At 45.8% G+C, this 25,120-nt stretch overlaps 1 protein-coding gene across 1 annotated transcript in view; it reads left to right on the top strand.

The window, feature by feature from the left end:
- Positions 1-4,817: 4,817 nt before the first annotated feature.
- KCNN2 (potassium calcium-activated channel subfamily N member 2) overlaps positions 4,818-25,120 on the top strand; it is a 264,003-nt gene continuing 243,700 nt past the window's right edge. The window contains exons 1-2 of the mRNA XM_075324999.1: positions 4,818-5,750; positions 6,277-6,372. Coding sequence (XP_075181114.1) covers positions 4,818-5,750; positions 6,277-6,372 — 1,029 coding nt within the window. The remainder of the gene's footprint in view (positions 5,751-6,276; positions 6,373-25,120) is intronic.

The following is a 25,120-nucleotide window of genomic DNA, read 5'->3' as shown; positions in this document are numbered from 1 at the left end:
GCCTGCATCACCCCTCAGGAGGATCCGGAAGGCTGGAGCAGCGGTCCCCCACAGCGTGAGGGAACAGCAAGGGAGGAGCGGTGAAGGCCCGACCGATGCCGTCCGGCTGAAGGTAATAGGGGGGAAAAAAAAAAAAAAAAAAAATATACTGCAGTTCGCCGGCCACCACAGCATAGGAGAAAAAACAAAACCTCTCCATGCCCCATGGGGACAGGAAAGACACTGGCTATGGGAGGTGGGAGGGTCCTTTTAAACCTCTTGAACTTCCTGTCCCAATTAGGGCGTGGAGAGACAACCTCCTCCTATGCTGTCGTGGAAGGGACTAGAGAAAGTGCGGCTGCCGAACATGCTGCGGATGTAGGCATCCGCATGTATAATTGCATGTCAATTATTCATGCGGAATTACCTGCAGATGTCCCAGCCCTCTGCTATGGAGATAAGAGGCCGGGACGTCCGCAGGTAAGCCGCATGAATGTCCGCATGTTTCCCGCAGCTATTCCGCTTTAATCTAGCAGCTAAAAATAGCTGCGGACACCGGCGGGCAGCTGCGGGAAACATGCGCTCGTACCTACGGATACATCCGCAGGTACGAGCGCCCGTGGGCACATAGCCTAAGGCCCTGTGCACACGCTATGGATTTACCGTGGATTTTGCCGCAGATTTGCTGCAGAAAATGTGTCTAACATTGCTGCAGTCATTCCCCAGCAAATCCTATAAATTTTAAAAAATGCTGTGCAGACACTGCGGGGGGTTTTTTTATACCCTCGGATTTTCCGCTGTGGAATTAATGAGCATGTCACTTCTTTTCCGCAGGTACCTGCGTTTTTTGTCATAGATAATTGTAAAATCCGCGGGAACCAACTTGCAGAAAATCAGCTGTAAATCCGCGGCAAAACCGCATGCGGATTTCGTTGCGGTTTTGGTGCGTTTTTTTATCGTGCGGGATTCTTTAAGTCGGTCCGATTTTTTTCTTAAGAAAAGCACTTTATAGTGCGCACATGGCCTAAGAGAGCCACTACGAATCCAGAATGGAGGCCAGAATGAGGTTCTAAGGGTACTGCCCACGATCGGTGTTATCAGCATTTTGAATGCAGTGTGCTTTCGCAGCGTTTTACACTACAAGTATAGTGGGTGACACGTCTAGAAATCCCATGGTAGTAGACTACGTTCGGGTGTCCGCCTGCAGAAAACATTATGGCTATTATGCTACATTATAGTCAATGGCCCTGTCGGCGTGAGCATCCGAAACATGTTTTGTGAGGGTGGGAAGTTCAGACGGATGTCCCGAAGGGACCAGCGAACGTAACAATGCAAAATTGGCTCAGTGGTTAGCACTGCAGTCTTGCGGAGCTGGGGTTCTGGGTTCAAATCCCACCAAGGACAACATCTGCAAGGAGTTTGTATGTTCTCCCCGTGTTTGCGTGCGTTTCCTCCGGGTTCTCCGGTTTCCTCCCACACTCCAAAGACATACAGATAGGGACTCTAGATTGTGAGCCTCAATGGAGACAGTGTTCCTGATGTATGTAAAGCGCTGTGGAATTAATAGTGCTGAAAAAATATTGTTATTATTATGAAAGCGGCCTTACAAAAAAAACCTTCAAATGTTGATCAATGCAGATTACATCATTTCTCAAAACAGCAAGTGATCATACATTGTTCTCTAATTTTGATCTCCAGTGTACAATATGCTGTTTGCAGTCTCTGCACACACTGTATGTACAATATGCCGTTTGCAGTCTCTGCACACACTGTATGTAGAATATGCCGTTTGCAGTCTCTGCACACACTGTATGTAGAATATGCCGTTTGCAGTCTCTGCACACACTGTATGTAGAATATGCCGTTTGCAGTCTCTGCACACACTGTATGTAGAATATGCCGTTTGCAGTCTCTGCACACAGTCTGTAGAATATGCTGTTTGCAGTCTCTGCACACACTGTCTGTAGAATATGCTGTTTGCAGTCTCTGCACACACTGTCTGTAGAATATGATGTTTGCAGTCTCTGCACACTGTATGTAGAATATGCCATTTCCAGTCTCTGCACACACTGTATGTAGAATATCCTGTTTGCACAGTCTCTGCACACACTGTATGTAGAATATGCTGTCTGCACAGTCTCTGCACACACTGTCTGTATAATATGTTGTTTGCAGCCTCTGCACACACACTGTATGTAGAATATGCTGTTTGCAGTCTCTGCACACACTGTATGTAGAATATGCTGTTTGCACAGTCTCTGCACACACTGTATGTAGAATATGCTGTCTGCAGTCTCTGCACACACTGTAATGTATAATATGCTGTTTGCAGTCTCTGCACACACTGTATAATATGCTGTTTGCAGTCTCTGCACACACTGTATGTAGAATATGCTATTTGCACAGTCTCCGCACACACTGTATGTAGAATATGCTGTCTGCACACACTGTATGTAGAATATGCTGTCTGCACACACTGTATGTAGAATATGCTGTCTGCACACACTGTATGTAGAATATGCTGTCTGCACACACTGTATGTAGAATATGCTGTCTGCACACACTGTATGTAGAATATGCTGTCTGCACACACTGTATGTAGAATATGCTGTCTGCACAGTCTCTGCACACACTGTCTGTATAATATGCTGTTTGCAGTCTCTGCACACACTGTAGAATATGCTGTTTGCAGTCTCTGCACACACTGTATGTAGAATATGCTGTTTGCACAGTCTCTGCACACACTGTATGTAGAATATGCTGTCTGCAGTCTCTGCACACACTGTAATGTATAATATGCTGTTTGCAGTCTCTGCACACACTGTAATGTATAATATGCTGTTTGCAGTCTCTGCACACACTGTATAATATGCTGTTTGCAGTCTCTGCACACACTGTATGTAGAATATGCTATTTGCACAGTCTCTGCACACACTGTATGTAGAATATGCTGTCTGCACACACTGTATGTAGAATATGCTGTCTGCACAGTCTCTGCACACACTGTCTGTATAATATGCTGTTTGCAGTCTCTGCACACACTGTATGTAGAATATGCTATTTGCACAGTCTCTGCACACACTGTATGTAGAATATGCTGTCTGCACAATATGCTGTTTGCAGTCTCTGCACACACTGTCTGTATAATATGCTGTTTGCAGTCTCTGCACACACTGTAATGTATAATATGCTGTTTGCAGTCTCTGCACACACTGTATAATATCCTGTTTGCAGTCTCTGCACACACTGTATGTAGAATATGCTATTTGCACAGTCTCTGCACACACTGTATGTAGAATATGCTGTCTGCACACACTGTATGTAGAATATGCTGTCTGCACACACTGTATGTAGAATATGCTGTCTGCACACACTGTATGTAGAATATGCTGTCTGCACACACTGTATGTAGAATATGCTGTCTGCACACACTGTATGTAGAATATGCTGTCTGCACACACTGTATGTAGAATATGCTGTCTGCACAGTCTCTGCACACACTGTCTGTATAATATGCTGTTTGCAGTCTCTGCACACACTGTAGAATATGCTGGTTGCAGTCTCTGCACACACTGTATGTAGAATATGCTATTTGCACAGTCTCTGCACACACTGTATCTAGAATATGCTGTCTGCACATACTGTATGTAGAATATGCTGTCTGCACACACTGTATGTAGAATATGCTGTCTGCACAGTCTCTGCACACACTGTCTGTATAATATGCTGTTTGCAGTCTCTGCACACACTGTAATGTATAATATGCTGTTTGCAGTCTCTGCACACACTGTATGTAGAATATGCTATTTGCACAGTCTCTGCACACACTGTATGTAGAATATGCTGTCTGCACACACTGTATGTAGAATATGCTGTCTGCACACACTGTATGTAGAATATGCTGTCTGCACACACTGTATGTAGAATATGCTGTCTGCACACACTGTATGTAGAATATGCTGTCTGCACAGTCTCTGCACACACTGTCTGTATAATATGCTGTTTGCAGTCTCTGCACACACTGTAGAATATGCTGTTTGCAGTCTCTGCACACACTGTATGTAGAATATGCTGTTTGCACAGTCTCTGCACACACTGTATGTAGAATATGCTGTCTGCAGTCTCTGCACACACTGTAATGTATAATATGCTGTTTGCAGTCTCTGCACACACTGTATAATATGCTGTTTGCAGTCTCTGCACACACTGTATGTAGAATATGCTATTTGCACAGTCTCTGCACACACTGTATGTAGAATATGCTGTCTGCACACACTGTATGTAGAATATGCTGTCTGCACACACTGTATGTAGAATATGCTGTCTGCACACACTGTATGTAGAATATGCTGTCTGCACACACTGTATGTAGAATATGCTGTCTGCACACACTGTATGTAGAATATGCTGTCTGCACACACTGTATGTAGAATATGCTGTCTGCACAGTCTCTGCACACACTGTCTGTATAATATGCTATTTGCAGTCTGCTCCCTAATCCCTCCATGTGGCTGTCTTGCAGGCCCTGACTGGCTGATGCTGGAGCGGCGCGGTTGATGCCGGCACACGTGCGCTCCCAGCTTCCTCCTAGGACACATGTGGAGCATCTGTTGAGCCCCTGAGCAGTCGCAGTGCCGCCCCCAGAATGCCTCGCCGGCTCCCTGCAGCGCCCGGCAGCGCCACAGTGACACCCACCTGAGCGCTGCTGCCAGTGCTGGCGGAGCCGGGCGCGCTATGCACTCCTCGCCGTCCGCACGTCCCAGCACCAGGACACACTGAGCCACTCTCCGGCCACAAGCTGCTCTTTCATTGTTAGACCCCGCCCAGGCGCTGACGCAATGCCCTTTGTTTTGGTTCGCCCGACCAATCGGACGTGTTGCTTGGATTCTACGGGAGCTGCGATGGGCCCTTCCTCCCGGACTGAGGACTTCCCCATCCCTGACAGAACGCATTGCGCTGGGTGCACAGCCTGGCGATCCTCCTGCAGCTTTAACAGCTCTGACATGGAAACATCGCTGCAGTTCCAGCACGGCTTCTTCCCAGAGCAGCCGCCTCCTCCCTCTCCTCAGCAGCACGGCCCGGAGGAGCAGCTCTTCTTCCAGCAGGACGGCCCGTGCCTACAGTGCAACAGCTGCTCCGTGCACGGGGACAACCTGCCACTTCTGCGCACCTCGTCCCCGGTGACCGCCGGCGCTTTCCGCAGTAACTCGTCGCCCCTGTCCTCGTCCTCCTCCCGGCAGGGCAGCCAGCTGAACGTGAGTGAGCTGACGCCTTCCAGCCATGCCAGCTCGTCCAGAGCCCACCAGCACCAGCCCCAGTACCAGCAGTGCCACAGCCGGCAGCAGGCGAGTCCCAGCAGCCAGCGCCGGGAGAGTAACCCCTTCACGGAAATAGCCATGAGCAGCTGCAGGTACAACGGCGGCGTGATGAGACCGCTGAGCACCCTGAGCGCGTCCCGCAGGAACCTCCACGAGCTGGACTCCGAGTCCCAGCCCCTGCAGCCCGTGTGCAGCGCCGCCCCGGAGATCGTGGTGTCCAAGCCCGAGCACAACTCCAACAACCTGTACAGCGGGCCGGCGGCGGCGGCGGGCTCCAGCGGCGGCAGCAAGTCCAGCAAGAAGAAGAACCAGAACATCGGCTACAAGCTGGGGCACCGGAGAGCGCTGTTCGAGAAGCGCAAGCGGCTGAGCGACTACGCGCTGATCTTCGGCATGTTCGGGATCGTGGTGATGGTGATCGAGACCGAGCTGTCCTGGGGCGCCTACGACAAGGTATGTCGCGACACAGGCGGGGGGGAGCTCCAATCATCCTCACTCCCGGGAAACCTCCGCTCCTTTCCGCGGGACATCACTTAGCTGATTGTAGGAGACTTTGGAGATTTTTTTCCTTAAGAGGTTTTGAAAAACTCCTGGTAGAAAACAAGAAAGTGCAGGAAACTCTCCAGACGGCACCGATCAGAGGACCACGGAGGAGACTGCACAACCTCTTCAGGGGAAATCTCCAAAACCTCCCCCAGAAAGGAGCTTGAAACCCCCCTAAGCCTAAAGTTTACACTCTGTGCACATAAGAGCACACTATTGTTCCCTGTTATCAGCCATTCCAGATGGATTGGTGAGAGGTTTGTCCAGATGTCGGCCCCAGCACCCCCCAGCTTGCCCTCATGCGTTGCTCTTGGCCACTTTGGCTAGTGACCCTCCTGTGTGTGTGCCCCCCCCCTCTTTTGTCCTCAGTCTGTCTGCTTTATCTGACAATGGTAACTTTCGTCTTTTACCGATCTGACCCGTGTTTCTATTCCAGGGCTCGCTGTACTCATTAGCTCTAAAATGCCTTATAAGCCTTTCCACGATTATTCTGCTTGGTCTTATCATTGTATACCACGCCAGGGAAATTCAGGTAAAGACATTTCTATCTATATCAGTTACTATTCATCCTGTGTTTTCCTAAAGTGATTGTTGTTGTAGCTGAATATATTCCATGACTTGTATCGTTTATCTGTATACAAAATGCACAATAGATGTAAAGTTTCTCCCTCAGGCCGGCTCTTGGGTGTGCTCTGCCCCTCCTGAGAATAATCCACAGCTCCTTCATTCTCATCATTCCTTGTATGTTTGGAAAGCACAACTTATTTATCTCCCTTCTAATACCTCCATGTGCTGGGTATATAAAGACGTCTTCCTTAGCTGGTGTGTGACGCATTCATTCATGTCACTTGTTAGTATTTTCTTCTCATTTACCTACATAATTGCTGAAATTAATGAATTGCAAATTCTAAAGGTCTTGATGTGTAATGTTTGGCCCATGAATGACATCATATTATTCTAGAAAGTATCTTTTTGTACCCACTGGTGTTTCTGAACTACTTGGCTACTCATTTTACAATGTTTATATGTCGCTTTTTGAATGTACAAATTTATCCGATGATGCATCAGAAAGGTGCACAAGAAAGTATGTTGGGGGGTAGTAGTCGGTGACATAAATTGGTGTCATGTTTGGGCAACAGAGTAAAGAGACAGTTTGTGTTCTGTGTGAATAGATGTAGCAGAGCTGATGTTGTAACCCTTTCCTGGCACAGTCCCTGAGTTTGCCTCTTCGGACGCTGCTTAAGTCATTAGTTGTGCAATGGGCATTAAATGTAATTATATATATATATATATATATATATATATTACTGTATATACATAGCTATTAAAGTCCACATTTTTTAGTTTCTCTTGGAGTGCTGCCTTCTTTTTTTCCCTCTATTTATTTTCATTTTATAAAGCTGTTTTGGATGGCTTTGCCCCACTATATCATATTGGTTTTGTGTTGATCCAGTTTTTTTTAATTTAGATATCTATCTTGTCTTTTTCTTGTTTTTTTATTATCTATAGTATCTATCTATCTAAAGTATCTATCTATCATGTATCATCTATCTATCAACAGTGTCTATGATCTATCTTATCTATCTATTTATCTACAGTATCTATCTATAGTATTTATCTACCTACAGTGTCTATGATCTATCTATCTAAAGTATGTATCTATCTATCTACAGTGTCTATGATCTATCTTATCTATCTATTTATCTACAGTATCTATCTATCTATCTATCTATCTATCCATCCCATCACTCCTGAGTTCCCATGTGGATTATTTTACCTAATCAGTTTTGTGTATAATTCCTGATACTTAGTAGAGACCTTGTTACTCCACAAGATCACATCCTATGCAGGGAACGTGGCATTCAGAGGTCGGATTATCTGTAGCAATTATTCTTTTCAATATGTTAAATATGTGGATTAGAGATTTTAGCACCAGAGAGCTCCCCACATGTAGGATTTAGAGCTCCCTCTCTCCTATGCTGCGGGATAAGGAGCTTTCAGCACCAGGCGAGCCCTGCACTTTGTGTGGGGCAGCTTAATCCTCTGTCCAGGCTCCTATATCATCCTCAGTGCCAGTTGGAAATCTACCACTGATGCCCCAGAAATTATTGCTCAGCACCACACACACATGGAGTGATTGTTCCTCTCTTGTCTGTGCACAGCGCACACTGTATGCAGTGCACCACATACAGCTCAATGCACTTGTTACTTCACATCACTTGCAGGGCTTTCTTCTCTGCATTAGGAGAACGTCCTGCACAAGGCACCCTACATACATGGTTCTTCTCCCCTAGATGTGGTGCTTTCCCCCCTCTGGGGTTCCCTGCCCTCCTCCTGTAGTGTGTAGTCAGTAGCATGCAGAGCTCCCAGCACGTCTGCACCACCAGCACTTCTGTCATGTTCTTGTCTTCTGCAGAACACATGGACAGCTCAGTGTGCATTGCATATGATATATGGGGTTATATTTATGTCTTCCATGTTCTTCCATGCACACCGGAGAGCACTTTGTACATGTTGTCTATGGTATTTACTCCCTAGAGACATATTACAACCTTCATCCAGCTATAGATTAATGAACATTACTCCAGCACCGCCCAGAGCAGCCTTCTCATCCATTCCTAAATGCATTATTAGAGCTGCCGTGCTCTTTTCATTTGCAGGATTGAGAATCCTATATGTGATATTAATGTTTGCACGTTCTGTACATTACAGAGCAGCCAACATCCAGGAGATCTCATTGCACATATTATACTAAATGCAGCATTAGTATGTCTCTTCTGGTACATATAGGCAGCACATCATACAATACAATTGCTGGAATGACGTTTCAGGGGAATATAGATTGCAGTTTACAGTTCCTACATTATACAGTGTGATCACTGCTGTCGTGGCTGTGTTCTGTGCACACTGCACAGCTTTCAGCACCACGAAGGGCTCACTGCACATATATACTCCATACAATCATTTCCCTGTTTTCATGCCCTTGTCCTATGTGCATTGCAGAGCCTTCACCACCCATGGGAGCTCCCTGCAAATGTTTAACTACACGCAGGGATGCTACTGTTCCCACGCCCTTGACCTAGGTAGACCGTAATTATATCAGTGCCAGAAAGAGCATCTATTATATTACATACAAGGTTTTTACTGCCTATATGCCCTGGCCATGTGTACACGGCTGAACGATCAGCACCACAGGCAGCTCCGTGCTTAGATTTTAGGAGCTACTTGCACTGACACCCTCCATTAATATTACTGTTTTCACCCCTGGGTCCCTTCTGGACATATAATACGACATACAGTCTCAGTACAGCTCTCATACCTGTGTCATGTAATCTACATTGCTTCCAGAACCATGGAGAACATTCTGCAGATATCATGCTACATAACGTGTTATTACAGCACGCATATCCTATGTAATCTGTTAAGCTTTTACAGTCACTGAATGATTTCTGCACATATAATACTGAGTACAATGTTATTACAGGTCTCATGCTCCAGTATATAGTGTGTAAAGCGAGACCACCGAGGGCCTCCTGCACATATTACACTGCATACAATATTATTAAATCTGAGGACCCCGGAGAGTCTCTGTACATATCATGCTGCATACAGTATTATTACATCTGAGGATCACAGAGAGCCTCCTGCACATATTACACTGCATACGGTATTATTACATCTGAGGACCACCGAGAGCCTCCTGCACATATTACACTGCATACGGTATTATTACATCTGAGGACCACCGAGAGCCTCCTGCACATATTACACTGCATACAGTATTATTACAGCTCTGAGGACCCCGGAGAGTCTCTGTACATATCATGCTGCATACAGTATTATTACACCTGAGGACCCCGGAGAGTCTCTGTACATATCATGCTGCATACAGTATTATTACAGCTCTGAGGACCCCGGAGAGTCTCTGTACATATCATGCTGCATACAGTATTATTACACCTGAGGACCCCGGAGAGTCTCTGTACTTATCATGCTGCATACGGTATATTACAGCTCTGAGGACCCCGGAGAGTCTCTGTACATATCATGCTGCATACAGTGTTATTACATTTGAGGACCCCGGAGAGTCTCTGTACATATCATGCTGCATACGGTATTATTACATCTGAGGACCCCGGAGAGTCTCTGTACATATCATGCTGCATACAGTATTATTACACCTGAGGACCCCGGAGAGTCTCTGTACATATCATGCTGCATACGGTATTATTACATCTGAGGACCCCGGAGAGTCTCTGTACATATCATGCTGCATACGGTATTATTACATCTGAGGACCCCGGAGAGTCTCTGTACATATCATGCTGCATACAGTGTTATTACATCTGAGGACCCCGGAGAGTCTCTGTACATATCATGCTGCATACAGTGTTATTACATCTGAGGACCCCGGAGAGTCTCTGTACATATCATGCTGCATACGGTATTATTACATCTGAGGACCCCGGAGAGTCTCTGTACATATCATGCTGCATACAGTGTTATTACATCTGAGGACCCCGGAGAGTCTCTGTACATATCATGCTGCATACAGTGTTATTACATCTGAGGACCCCGGAGAGTCTCTGTACATATCATGCTGCATACGGTATTATTACATCTGAGGACCCCGGAGAGTCTCTGTACATATCATGCTGCATACAGTATTATTGCATCTGAGGACCCCGGAGAGTCTCTGTACATATCATGCTGCATACAGTGTTATTACATCTGAGGACCCCGGAGAGTCTCTGTACATATCATGCTGCATACGGTATTATTACATCTGAGGACCCCGGAGAGTCTCTGTACATATCATGCTGCATACAGTATTATTACATTTGAGGACCCCGGAGAGTCTCTGTACATATCATGCTGCATACGGTATTATTACATCTGAGGACCCCGGAGAGTCTCTGTACATATCATGCTGCATACGGTATTATTACATCTGAGGACCCCGGAGAGTCTCTGTACATATCATGCTGCATACAGTGTAATTACATCTGAGGACCCCGGAGAGTCTCTGTACATATCATGCTGCATACAGTGTTATTACATCTGAGGACCCTGGAGAGTCTCTGTACATATCATGTTGCATACAGTATTATTACATCTGAGGACCCCGGAGAGTCTCTGTACATATCATGCTGCATACGGTATTATTACATCTGAGGACCCCGGAGAGTCTCTGTACATATCATGTTGCATACAGTGTTATTACATCTGAGGACCCCGGAGAGTCTCTGTACATATCATGCTGCATACAGTGTTATTACATCTGAGGACCCCGGAGAGTCTCTGTACATATCATGCTGCATACAGTATTATTACATCTGAGGACCCCGGAGAGTCTCTGTACATATCATGCTGCATACAGTATTATTACATCTGAGGACCCCGGAGAGTCTCTGTACATATCATGTTGCATACGGTATTATTACATCTGAGGACCCCGGAGAGTCTCTGTACATATCATGCTGCATACAGTGTTATCAGCTCTCCTCCTATACTGTATATTTATTTCAGCTTTCAGGACCACGGATAGCTCTCTGTACAGCTCATGCTACATGCAGTGTTATTACAGCTCTCAGGACCATGGAGAGCGCCGTCTCTTTACATATCCTGCTACACAAAGATATTCTAGCTCTCATCTCATCCTCCAATGCAGTCTGTACAGCTCCCAGGACCCAGGATAGCTTTCTCCATATATTTTACTGCACATTGTATTACAGCTCTCATCACATACAGCATTATCCCAGCCCTCAGGACCCCACACAACATTATACCAGCCCTCAGGACCCCACACAGCATTATCCCAGCCCTCAGGACCCCACACAGCATTATCCCAGCCCTCAGGACCCCACACAGCATTATCCCAGCCCTCAGGACCCCACACAGCATTATCCCAGCCCTCAGGACCCCACACAGCATTATCCCAGCCCTCAGGACCCCACACAGCATTATCCCAGCCCTCAGGACCCCATACACCATTATCCCATCCCCCAGGACCCCCCACATCATTACCCATCCGCCAGGACCCCACACACCAGTATCCCATCCCCCAGTACCCCACACACAATTATCCCATCCCCCAGGACCCCACACACAATTATCCCAGCTGCACTGAAGACCCCACACCCCATTATCCCAGCTGCTCTGGGGACCCTACACACCATTATCCCAGCTGCTCTGAGGACCCTACACACCATTATCCCATCCCCCAGGACCCCACACACCAGTATCCCAGCTACATTGCGGACCCCACGCACCGTTATCCCAGCTACACTGCGGACCCCACACACCGTTATCCCAGCTACACTGCGGACCCCACACACCGTTATCCCAGCTGCACTGAGGACCCCACACACCATTATCCCAGCTGCACTGAGGACCCCGCACACCATTATCCCAGATGCACTGAGGACCCCGCACACCATTATCCCAGCTACACTGAGGACCCCGCACACCATTATCCCAGCTGCTCTGAGGACCCCGCACACCATTATCCCAGCTGCTCTGAGGACCCCGCACACCATTATCCCAGCTGCTCTGAGGACCCCGCACACCATTATCCCAGCTGCACTGAGGACCCCGCACACCATTATCCCAGCTGCTCTGAGGACCCCACACACCATTATCCCAGCTGCACTGAGGACCCCACACACCATTATTCCAGCTGCACTGAGGACCCCGCACACCATTATCCCAGCTGCACTGAGGACCCCACAAACCATTATTCCAGCTGCACTGTGGACCCTACATACCATTATTCCATCCCCCAGGACCCCACACACCAGTATCCCAGCTGCACTGAGGACCCCACACACCATTAGCCCAGCTGCTCTGAGGACCCCACACACCATTAGCCCAGCTGCTCTGAGGACCCCACACACCATTATCCCAGCTGCTCTGAGGAGCCTACACACCATTATCCCATCCCCCAGGACCCCACACACGATTATCCCAGCTGCACTGCGGACCCCACACACGATTATCCCAGCTGCTCTGAGGACCCCAAACAGCATTATCCCAGATGCTCTGAGGACCCCACACCCCATTATCCGAGCTGCTCTGAGGACCCCACACCCTATTATCCCAGCTGCACTGAGGACCCCACACACCATTATTCCAGCTGCACTGAGGACCCCACACACCATTATTCCAGCTGCACTGAGGACCCCACACCCCATTATCCCAGCTGCTCTGAGGACCCCACACCCCATAATCCCAGCTGCACTGAGGACCCCGCACCCCATTATCCCAGCTGCTCTGAGGACCACACACCCCATTATCCCAGCTGCTCTGAGGACCCCACACCCCATAATCCCAGCTGCTCTGAGGACCCCACACCCCATTATCCGAGCTGCTCTGAGGACCCCACACCCCATAATCCCAGCTGCTCTGAGGACCCCACACCCCATAATCCCAGCTGCTCTGAGGACCCCGCACCCCATTATCCCAGCTGCTCTGAGGACCCCACAGCCCATTATTCCAGCTGCTCTGAGGACCCCACACCCCATAATCCCAGCTGCACTGAGGACCCCGCACCCCATTATCCCAGCTGCACTGAGGACCCCACACCCCATAATCCCAGCTGCACTGAGGACCCCGGGGTCTCTGATCCGTGGGCTGCTGACAATCTCTGCCTCTGATCTGCCCTTTGCAGTGGTCTGATCACACGCCTATTCCTGCAGATTAATCCCTCCATCATTATTAATGATGTGGATGGGAATTATTAATGTCTTTTTCCCATTAAAGCCACTGACAAGCCGTGTAATCCCAGCAGCAGAGCGCAGCGCTGCTCAGCATTCCCCGCGTGGATGCTGCAGGATTCCCGCCTCGCGGAGGAGCTTTCCTGTCTGGCTGGAGACCACTTGCGGATGAATTGGGGAATCCCTGTGCTTTCCCCGCTAGTGTTACACGCCGCAGCACGGCAGTGTCGGTGCCAGTCCCAGGTGCCCCCTCACCTACTGACTGAGCTTCCTGCATTATTAATGTTTCCGACGCTAAAAATAGCCGCTTGCCTTTAGCTGAGGAGCCCGCAGATTATTAATGAGGCGCGGTCTGGGGTTACCCCGCACGGAATCACCGGCTCTTCCAGACTGGGCGGGAGGGCGCATGCGCGGCACCGCAGTGCGTGGGAAGGAGAGCACGGGAGCAGACAGGACGGCGGGAGCAGGCGGCCAGTGGTCGGTGCGATTCCTCGTGGGTCCCCAGGGTGGGGGATTCCTGCAGGCAGCCATAGCTGGAGCTCTGAGGAGGCTTCTAGGAGTAACAGGGATCTGCAGCAGCATTGTGCTTCGCCGTGTATCGGGGGGAGGGAGAGGGGAGGGGGGCTTCTGGAAACCCTGAGCAGTCAGTTATTGTGTCTGATTTATTAGGCAGAAACCTTGCAGTGACCCGTTCATTGTAGCTTCCATATATATATAATAATAATTATAATCTCTCTCTCTCTCATAATATGCTAGATATATATAATAATATACTAAATATAATAACTAATATATAGTAGCAATATAGTATATTATATTAAAAAGAATATCATTACCTTTCCCAATCACACACGGCAATGGTAGAGGCAGGGGGGGATTGTGCGGCTCGGGGCATTACAACCTGAGGTCTGATTTATTAAACTGCAGGTAATAAAACCCCTGATATCCAGCGCTGCAGACGCTCCATGTCCCTCCAATACAGAGTGGGGGCGGCTGAGAGTACGAGCAGCAAAGAAGCCGAACGATCGCAAATGTCACACAAGAAATGTGTATCCTCAGCCGAGCTTCAAGAAAGGCGATGAGACACACTGCCGCTATCGTGCATGCCTAGGATACATATACACTGCATTGTGCATGCCTAGAATACATATACGCTGCATTGTGCATGCCTAGGATACATATACGCTGCATTGTGGATGCCTAGGATACATATACACTGCATTGTGCATGCCTACAATACATATACGCTGCATTGTGCATGCCTAGGCTACATATACGCTGCATTGTGCATGCCTAGGATACATATACGCTGCATTGTGGATGCCTAGGATACATATACACTGCATTGTGGATGCCTAGGATACATATACACTGCATTGTGCATGCCTACAATACATATACGCTGCATTGTGCATGCCTAGGCTACATATACGCTGCATTGTGCATGCCTAGGATACATATACGCTGCATTGTGGATGCCTAGGATACATATACACTGCATTGTGCATGCCTAGGATACATATACAATGCATTGTGCATGCCTAGGATACATATACGCTGCATTGTGCATGCCTAGGATACATATATGCTGCATTGTGCATGCCTAGGATACATATACACTGCATTGTGGATGCCTAGGATACATATACACTGCATTGTGGATGCCTAGGATACATATACGCTGCATTGTGGATGTCTAGGATACATATACGCTGCATTGTGGATGCCTAGGATACATATACACTGCATTGTGCATGCCTAGGATACATATACGCTGCATTGTGCATGCCTAGGATACATATACGCTGCATTGTGCATGCCTAGGATACATATACGCTTCATTGTGCATGCCTAGGATACATATACGCTGCATTGTGGATGCCTAGGATACATATACGCTGCATTGTGGATGCCTAGGATACATATACGCTGCATTGTGGATGCCTAGGATACATATACGCTGCATTGTGGATGCCTAGGATACATATACGCTTCATTGTGCATGCCTAGGATACATATACGCTGCATTGTGGATGCCTAGGATACATATACGCTGCATTGTGGATGCCTAGGATACATATACGCTGCATTGTGGATGCCTAGGATACATATACGCTGCATTGTGGATGCCTAGGATACATATACGCTGCATTGTGGATGCCTAGGATACATATACGCTGCATTGTGCATGCCTAGGATACATATACGCTGCATTGTGGATGCCTAGGATACATATACGCTGCATTGTGCATGCCTAGGATACATACACACTAGTGATGGGCAGTCCGGCTCTTTTTGGTGATCCGGTTCCCATGGCTCCGCTCACCAAAAAGAGCCGGATCTTTCAGATCGTTCTCGGCTCCTTATTAAATATGTGTTCACCCCAGGTTAACACATATTTAAGATTATAGTGACGCCGCTGAAACCCCGCCCACCCGCGGCAAAACCCCACCCACTCATAAGTGACCAATTAGATTGTTGAGTAGGCGGAGTTTAGCCGCAGGTGGGTGGGGTTTCAGCGGCGAAAAGAGCCTTTTAGAGATTTTATTGGCTCACACTAGTGATCCAGCTCCTGTCAGTCACTGCAGGGAGCCGGATCTTTGTGTCGGATCGTTCGCGACCGACACATCACTGATACACACTGCATTGTGCATGCCTAGGATACTTATACGCTGCATTGTGCATACCTAAGATACATATACACTGCATTGTGGATGCCTAGGATATATATTCACTGCATTGTGCATGCCTAGGATACATACACACTGCATTGTGCATGCCTAGGATACATATACGCTGCATTGTGCATGCCTACGATATATACATGCTGCATTGTGCATGCCTAGGATATATACATGGATACACTGCATTGGGCATGCCTTGGATACATACACGTTCAGTGCCTTGCAAAAGTATTCGGCCCATTGAATTTGTCCACCTTTACCCACATTTCAGGCTTCAAACATAAAGATGAAAAAAATTAAATTAATGGTGAAGAATCAACAACAAGTGGGACACAATTGTGAAGTTGAACAACATTTTTTGCTTATTTTAAACCTTTTTTAAAAATAAAAAACTGAAAATTGGAGCGTGCAATATTATTCGTCCCCTTTACTTTCAGTGCAGCAAACTCACTCCAGAAGTTCATTGAGGATCTCTGAATGATCCAATGTTGTTCTAAATGACTGATGATGATAAATATAATCCACCGGTGTGTAATCAAGTCTCCGTATCAATGCACCTGCTCTGTGATAGTCTCAGTGTTCTATTTAAAGCGCAGATAGCATTATGAAGACCAAGGAACACAACAGGCAGGTCCGTGATACTGTTGTGGAGAAGTTTAAAGCCGAATTTGGTTACAAAAAGATTTCCAAAACTTTAAACATCACAAAGAGCACTGTACAAGTGATTATATTAAAATGGAAGAAGTATCATACCACTGCAAATCTACCAAGACCCGGCCATCCCTCTAAACTTTCATCTCAAACAAGGAGAAGACTGATCAGAGATGCAGCCAAGAAGCCCATGATCACTCTGGATGAACTTCAGAGATCTACATCTGAGATGGGAGAGACTGGCCATAGGACAACAATTACACTGCACAAATATGGCCTTCATGGAAGAGTGGCAAGAAGAAAGCCATTTCTCAAAGATATCCATAAAAAGTGTCGTTTAAAGTTTGCCACAAGCCACCTGGGAGACACACCAAACATGTGGAAGAAGGTGCTCTGGTCAGATGAAACCAAAATCGAACTTTTTGGGAACAATGCCAAACTATATGTTTTGACGTAAGAGCAACACAGCTCATCCCCCTGAACACACTATCCCCACTGTCAAACATGGTGGTGGCAGCATCATGGTTTGGGCCTGCTTTTCTGCATCAGGGACAGGGAAGATGGTTAAAATTGATGGGAAGATGGATGGAGCCAAATACAGGATCATTCTTGAAGAAAACCTGTTGCAGTCTGCAAAAGACCTGAGACTGGGACGGAGATTTGTCTTCCAACAAGACAATGATCCCAAACATAAAGCAAAATCTACAATGGAATGGTTCACAAATAAATGTATCCAGGTGTTAGAATGGCCAAGTCAAAGTCCAGACCTGAATCCAATCGAGAATCTGTGGAAAGAGCTGAAAACTGCTGTTCACAAACGCTCTCCATCCAACCTCACTGAGCTCGAGCTGTTTGCAAAGGAAGAATGGGCAAGAATTTCAGTCTCTCGATGTGCAAAACTGATAGAGACATACCCCAAGCGACTTGCAGCTGTAATCGCAGCAAAAGGGGCACTACAAAGTATTAACTTAAGGGGGCCGAATAATATTGCACGCCCCAATTTTCAATTTTTATTTTTTCAAAATGTTTAAAATAAACATTAAATTTCGTTCAACTTCACAATTCTGTCCCACTTGTTGTTGATTCTTCACCATTAATTTAAATTTATTTAACTATATGTTTGAAGCCTGAAATGTGGGAAAAGGTTGAAAAATTCAAGGGAGCCGAATACTTTCACAAGGCACTGTATACACTGCATTGTACATGCCTAGGATACATACACTGATACACTGCATTGTGCAGGAATTCTAATCTGAATTATGCCTAATATGACTGGCCTGTGCAGTAATGTCATAAAATATGGTTTCTTTTTTCTCACTTTTGAAAATAAAACTTATTAGGCTATGTGCGCACGTTGCGTAAATACATGCAGTTACGCTGCGCTTTGTTGCGCAGCGTAACTGCATGCGTCCTGCGTCCCCTGCACAGTCTATGGAGATTGTGCAGGGGCCGTGCACACGTGGCGTTTTAGAGCGCAGCGCTTCGGCTACTGCCGAAGCGCTGCGTAAAAAGAAGTGACATGTCACTTCTTTCCTGCGCTTTGCCGGCAGCTCCTGCTCTGTCTATGGGAGGAGCTGCAGGCAGAGCGCATGGAATCGGCTTCACTACGGACATTTCTGCAGCGATTTAAAGCGCACATGTGCTCTTCAGATCGCTGCAGAAATTTCTGCAGTGAACTGTACGCAACGTGCGCACATAGCCTTAAATGTGTCTTTCGGAGATGTTTCATAAAACAATCAGATTCCACTCTATCACATTTTCTAGCACTCTTAAGATAACCATAACAAAGCTCTTCCATCAATAGAGATATATGCCTTTTATATGTACGGTACTTGTAGCCAGAACACTGCTAAGAATCGAGGCACTGGCCAAATAGAGACACTTCTCCAAATTCAATGCAACTATAAATTACACTCTGTATCCAGACGCTTATAAATCCTCTGGTTGGCTGCACATTGTCTAACATTCAGGCTGACGTTGACACTTTTCACAGCTGCCAAGCATTTCTTCCTTTATTTCTCTAGCAAGGGCAGGGTGAGGTGAAAGAAATGCTAAGGACACGAAGCCAGGCAGCGCTGTGCATAGGAAAATACGTCACATTCCTGTTTCCTAAGGGCCCGTTCAGACGTCTGTTTTTTGCATACAGGTGAAAAAAGTCCTAGTTTCACCAGTGACTGTTCAGAATTTCATCAGATTTTTATCAGCGTGTCATCTGAATTTTATTCGTTTTTCTAGGATGAGAAAAAAAAGTTTCCTACCCTCCCCTGTCTAGCAGTACATGGATGGCATCCGAGCGCTGTCTGATTTTGTTTCATGTACTCATAAATTTGCATTTTGATCTGACGCTCGGATCAATATTGGATATGACGATTTTGCGCAGACTCCATGTTCTGCAAAAAAATCGGACATGTAAACGGCCCCATAGACAATCATAGGTATGAGTCCTATCTGTAAAAAAAAATCACAAATAGAACTTATATATGAAAAACATACATTTGAATGAGCTCTAGTCTGCACACATGAGTTATCAAACTAATAATTTGTTTAAAAGATCTGAGAGTCCTCAGTAGTTGATACCTTTTAATGGCTAACTGAAAAGATGGTAATAAATAATAGCAAGCTTTCGAGACTACTCAGATCTCTTCATCAGGCATGGTATAACACAAAATCTGAAGAGTCACATATTTATACACAACAGGGCATAGAATACTGCAGTAAAAAAAAAAAAAGGTTATGTGAAGCAGAACTATCACTATGGCAGGGGGGCAAACTGTTGTGGCCATAAATATTATTGTAGTTCATAGATAAGCAGTGTGAAAGTTTTATTGTCCTCTGATTGGGGTGTCTGGTCCCGGCTGTGATGCCCCTAGCTGATTTGAGGAACACATTTCTTAATTGATGTAAAAAGATATAAATCCATGTGACACATTCATTCCTACTCTGAATGTGTCAAAGGTCATCATAAGTTTGTACTCCCATAGTCTCCTGTCTCTCTGGGACTTGAAATTTCCTTTCAATACCAGCAATTTCATGTCCATGATGCTGTGGTCGGGGTTACAAAAATGTTTGGCCACAGGTAGATCCATCCTTTTTTCTCTAATTGTGTGGCGATGAGAATTCATCCTTGTCCTGAGCTGTTGTCCTGTCTCCCCTACATACAGACCCCCAGTTGGACATTTGGTACATATAATTAAGTACACCACATTAGTTGTAGTGCAGCTGAAGGTACCTGGGATCAATGAACAATGAAATAGAGACATCCCTGTACAAGAAGCCAATTGACCGTCCAACATACCTGAAATGTGACAGTTTTCATCCAAAACACATACAAAATGCTATAGTGTACAGTCAGGTCATCAGGTACAATAGGATATGTTCCAATACTACAGATAGAGACAATCACCTTGAGGGCCTCCGAAAGACCTTTTTGAATCAAGGCTACCACCCAAGAACAATTGAAAACCAGATTGCAAGAGCCACCAGAATATCAAGAAACCATCTCCTACATTATAAGGCTAAGTTCACACACTGCGTTTTTTTGACGCTGCGTTTTTGTGCGTTTTTGGCCGCTAAAAACGCACAAAAACGCACCCGCGTCAAAAAAACGCGGCAAAAAACGCATGCGTTTTTACCGCGGTTTGGTGCGTTTTTGGCTGCGTTTTGCTGCGTTTTTGATCTCTGCGTTTTTTTGCGGTTTTCCAATGCATTGCATGGGGGGAAAACGCAGAAAAACGCAGGAAAGAACTGACATGTCCATTTTTTTTTTTAAGCTCAAAAACGCAGCTTAAAAAAACAGTTGTGTGCGGACAGCAAAATTGAAAACTCATAGACTTTGCTGGGGAAGCAAAGTCATGCAGTTTTGAGGCCAAAAACGCACCTGAAAAACGCGCAAAAACGCCGCGAAAAATGCACTGTGCGCACATAGCCTAAAACTAAAGACGAAAACAACCGGGTACCTCTTGTAATCACCTACAATCCACATCTGGAGGTGTTAAGAGCAGCTACACGGAAACTACAACCATTACTGCAAAAAGATGCCCGATTAAAATCTATTTTTCCAGACCCCCCACTTCTGTGTTTTAGACAGCCCCCGAATCTAAGAAGCATCATTGTCAGAAGCTCCCTGTCCTCTCCAACACCAACAGGCACATTTCCCTGCAACCAGAAAAAATGTAAGACCTGCCCATTTATATTGACAACGGACAAGATAAAGATTCCCAGATCACATCAGGACTACAAGATCCCAGGTACCTTCAGCTGCACTACAACCAATGTGGTGTACTTAATTATATGCACCAAATGTCCAACTGGGGGTCTGTATGTAGGGGAGACAGGACAACAGCTCAGGACAAGGATGAATTCTCACCGCCACACAATTAGAGAAAAAAGGATGGATCTACCTGTGGCCAAACATTTTTGTAACCCAGACCACAGCATCATGGACATGAAATTGCTGGTATTGAAAGGAAATTTCAAATCCCAAAGAGTCAGGAGAGTCTGGGAGTACAAACTTATGATGACCTTTGACACATTCAGTGCAGGAATGAATGTGTCACATGGATTTATATCTTTTTACATCAATTAAGAAATGTGTTCCTCAGATCATCTGGGGGCATCACAGCCGAGACCAGACACCCCAATCAGAGAACAATAAAACTTTCACACTGCTTATCTATGAACTACAACAGTTTGCCCCCTTGCCATAGTGATAGTTCTGCTTCACATAACTTTTTTTTTTTTTTTTACTGCACTATTCTATGTCCTGTTGTGTATAAATATGTGACTCTTCAGATTTTGTGTTATACCATGCCTGATGAAGAGACCTGAGTAGTCTCGAAAGCTTGCTATTATTACCATCTTTTCAGTTAGCCATTAAAAGGTATCAACTACTGAGGACTCTCAGTTCTTTTAAACAAACTTTTTTTTATCTCTACTGGCTAACACTGTACAAAGATATATATTTTACCTGTATCAAACCAATAATTGACATTTCTTGCCTCATTTATTACTGACAGTAAATCATGGATGTGCTGATTGTACTGGCAATGTGCAAATGGACACTATAAGACATGACTGACCGGTTCCGAGGGTGAAAGTGGGCGCCTGTTGAATGAATGGCTGGATGAAAAATGTAATACCGTATATACTCGAGTGTAAGTCCGCGCTCACATCAGCGGTATTTTGCCTCAAAACCGGATCGGTCTTAAATGTGTTTCAGTTCCATTTATTTACAATCGAATCATGGCAAGATGCGGTCACATCCGGTTGTGTATACCGCACGCAACCGCATAGGACCACATCTTGCAGCGATTCCATTGTAAATGAATGGAACTGAAACACATTTAAGATGGATCCAGTTTTGCGGCAAAATATTGCTGATGTGAGCGCAGCTTAAGCCGTCCCAAGTATAAGCCGAGGCACCTAATTTTACCACAGTATACTGGGAAGACTTTTTGACTCGAGTATAAGCCTAGGGTGGGAAATGCAGCTGCTACTGGTAAATTTCAAAAATAAAAATAGATACCAATAAAATGTAATGTGCCCCATCCTTGTGCCCTGTAGTAATGTGCCCATATTGACTTGTGTAGTAATGTGCCCATATAATCTCCTGTAGTAATGTGCCCATATTATCCCCTGCAGCAATGTGCCCATATTGTCCCCTGTAATAATGTGCCCATATGGTCCCCTGTTGCAATGGGTCCATATTGTCCCCTGTAGTAATGTGCCCATATTGTCCCCTGTAATAATGTGCCCATATGGTCCCCTGTTGTAATGGGTCCATATTGTCCCCTGTAGTAATGTGCCCATATTGTCCCCTGTAGTAATGTGCCCATATTGTCCCCTGTAGTAATGTGCCCATATTGTCCCCTGTAGTAATGTGCCCATATTGTCCCCTGTAGTAATGTGCCCATATTGTCCCCTGTAGTAATGTGCCCATATTGTCCCCTGTAGTAATGTGCCCATATTGTCCCCTGTAGTAATGTGCCCATATTGTCCCCTATAGCAATGGGCCCATATTGTCCTCTGTAGTAATGTCCCCATATTGTCCCCTGTAGTAATGTGCCTATTTTGTCCCCTGTAGCAATGGGCCCATATTGTTCCCTGTAGTTATGTCCCTATTATTGTCCAGTGTAATAATGTGCCCATATGCTCCACTGTAGCAATGATCCATATTGTCCCCTGTAGTAATGTTCCCATATTGTCCCCTGTAGTAATGTGCCTATTTGTCCCCTGTAGCAATGGGCCCATATTGTCCCCTGTAGTAATAATCTTAATTCCGGTCCCCTTTTTGCCCCCTAATATGCTATTGTTCTCACACACACACAAAATAATTCTCACCTGTCCTCCGTTCCCGCGGTCCCCTCTTACCTGTGCTTCTGGTGGACCGCAGACACAAAGACCCCTTGGTGATTGTGGTTGGTGCAGGGACAGCCGCTGTTGTCTTCAGCACTTTACTTCATTGCTTTGTGGCGACACAAAGCATTCAAGTGAAGGAAAGCGCTGAAGACAACAGCGGCGGCCCCTGTTGCGATCACTGAGGGGGTCTATTGTGCCTTCAGTCTGCAAGAAGCAGGTATGAGGGCAACGCGGGAACGGAGGACAGGTGAGAAATATTTTTTGTGGGACCCTCACTCGAGTATAAGCCGAGGGGGCATTTTCAGCATAAAATAAATGGGCCGAAAAACTCTGCTTATACTAGAGTATATACGGCATTTTGTATCCCACCTTGTATTCCTGCTATTCACCAATCATGCAGAAAAAAACATTCCAAATGTAACTAATAAGAATCTTAGCATCTACCCAATATTAATGCTTGGTAAACAACATATCCAGGGCCGGCTCCAGGTTTTTGTGGGCCCTGGGCGGAAGAGTCCCGGTGGGCCCCATCCACACGCAGACACACACATACGTACACATACATATACATATTTAAAGACAAACTCACAAAAATACGTATAGAACTGACATATCTATACAGTCATATACACTGACATACATAGATACACATCATACATGCATACATACACACACAACACAACTCTGCTAGATACATACATACAGACACACACAGCTCTGCTGGATACATACACACTGGATACATACACACATAGCTCTGCTACATACATACACACATAGCTCTGCTACATACACACACAGCTCTGCTGGATACATACACACATAGCTCTGCTACATACATACACAGCTCTGCTGGATACATACACACATAGCTCTGCTACATACATACACACATAGCTCTGCTACATACATACACACATAGCTCTGCTACATACATACACACATAGCTCTGCTACATACATACACACATAGCTCTGCTACATACATACACACATAGCTCTGCTACATACATAGCTCTGCTACATACATAGCTCTGCTACATACATACATATAGCTCTGCTACATACATACATGAATCTGCTACATACATACACACATAGCTCTGCTACATACATACACACATAGCTCTGCTACATACATACACACATAGCTCTGCTACATACATACACACATAGCTCTGCTACATACATACACACATAGCTCTGCTACATACATACACACATAGCTCTGCTACATACATACATGAATCTGCTACATACATACACACATAGCTCTGCTACATACATACACACATAGCTCTGCTGCATACATACACACATAGCTCTGCTACACACATACATACACATAGCTCTGCTACATACATACATGAATCTGCTACATACATACACACATAGCTCTGCTACATACATACACACATAGCTCTGCTACATACATACACACACATAGCTCTGCTACATACATAGCTCTGCTACATACATACATGAATCTGCTACATACATACACACATAGCTCTGCTACATACATACACAGCTCTGCTACATACATACACACATAGCTCTGCTACATACATACACAGCTCTGCTACATACATACACACATAGCTCTGCTACATACATACATGAATCTGCTACATACATACATAGCTCTGCTACATACATACATGAATCTGCTACATACATACACATATAGCTCTGCTACATACATACAGACATAGCTCTGCTACATACATACACACATAGCTCTGCTACATACATACAGACACACACGTAGCTCTGTGGGGCCCACACACACAGCTCCAGGGGCCAGCACATACAGCACCGGGGGGCAGGGCATACACCTAAGGGGGGAGAAGCCCATACAGCTCCCCAGGGCC

This window comes from Anomaloglossus baeobatrachus, chromosome 1 (genome assembly GCF_048569485.1).
Source record: "Anomaloglossus baeobatrachus isolate aAnoBae1 chromosome 1, aAnoBae1.hap1, whole genome shotgun sequence".
Taxonomy (NCBI): domain Eukaryota; kingdom Metazoa; phylum Chordata; class Amphibia; order Anura; family Aromobatidae; genus Anomaloglossus; species Anomaloglossus baeobatrachus.
Note: the sequence above shows the minus strand (reverse complement) of the source record. Positions and strands in the feature narration are given on the sequence as shown.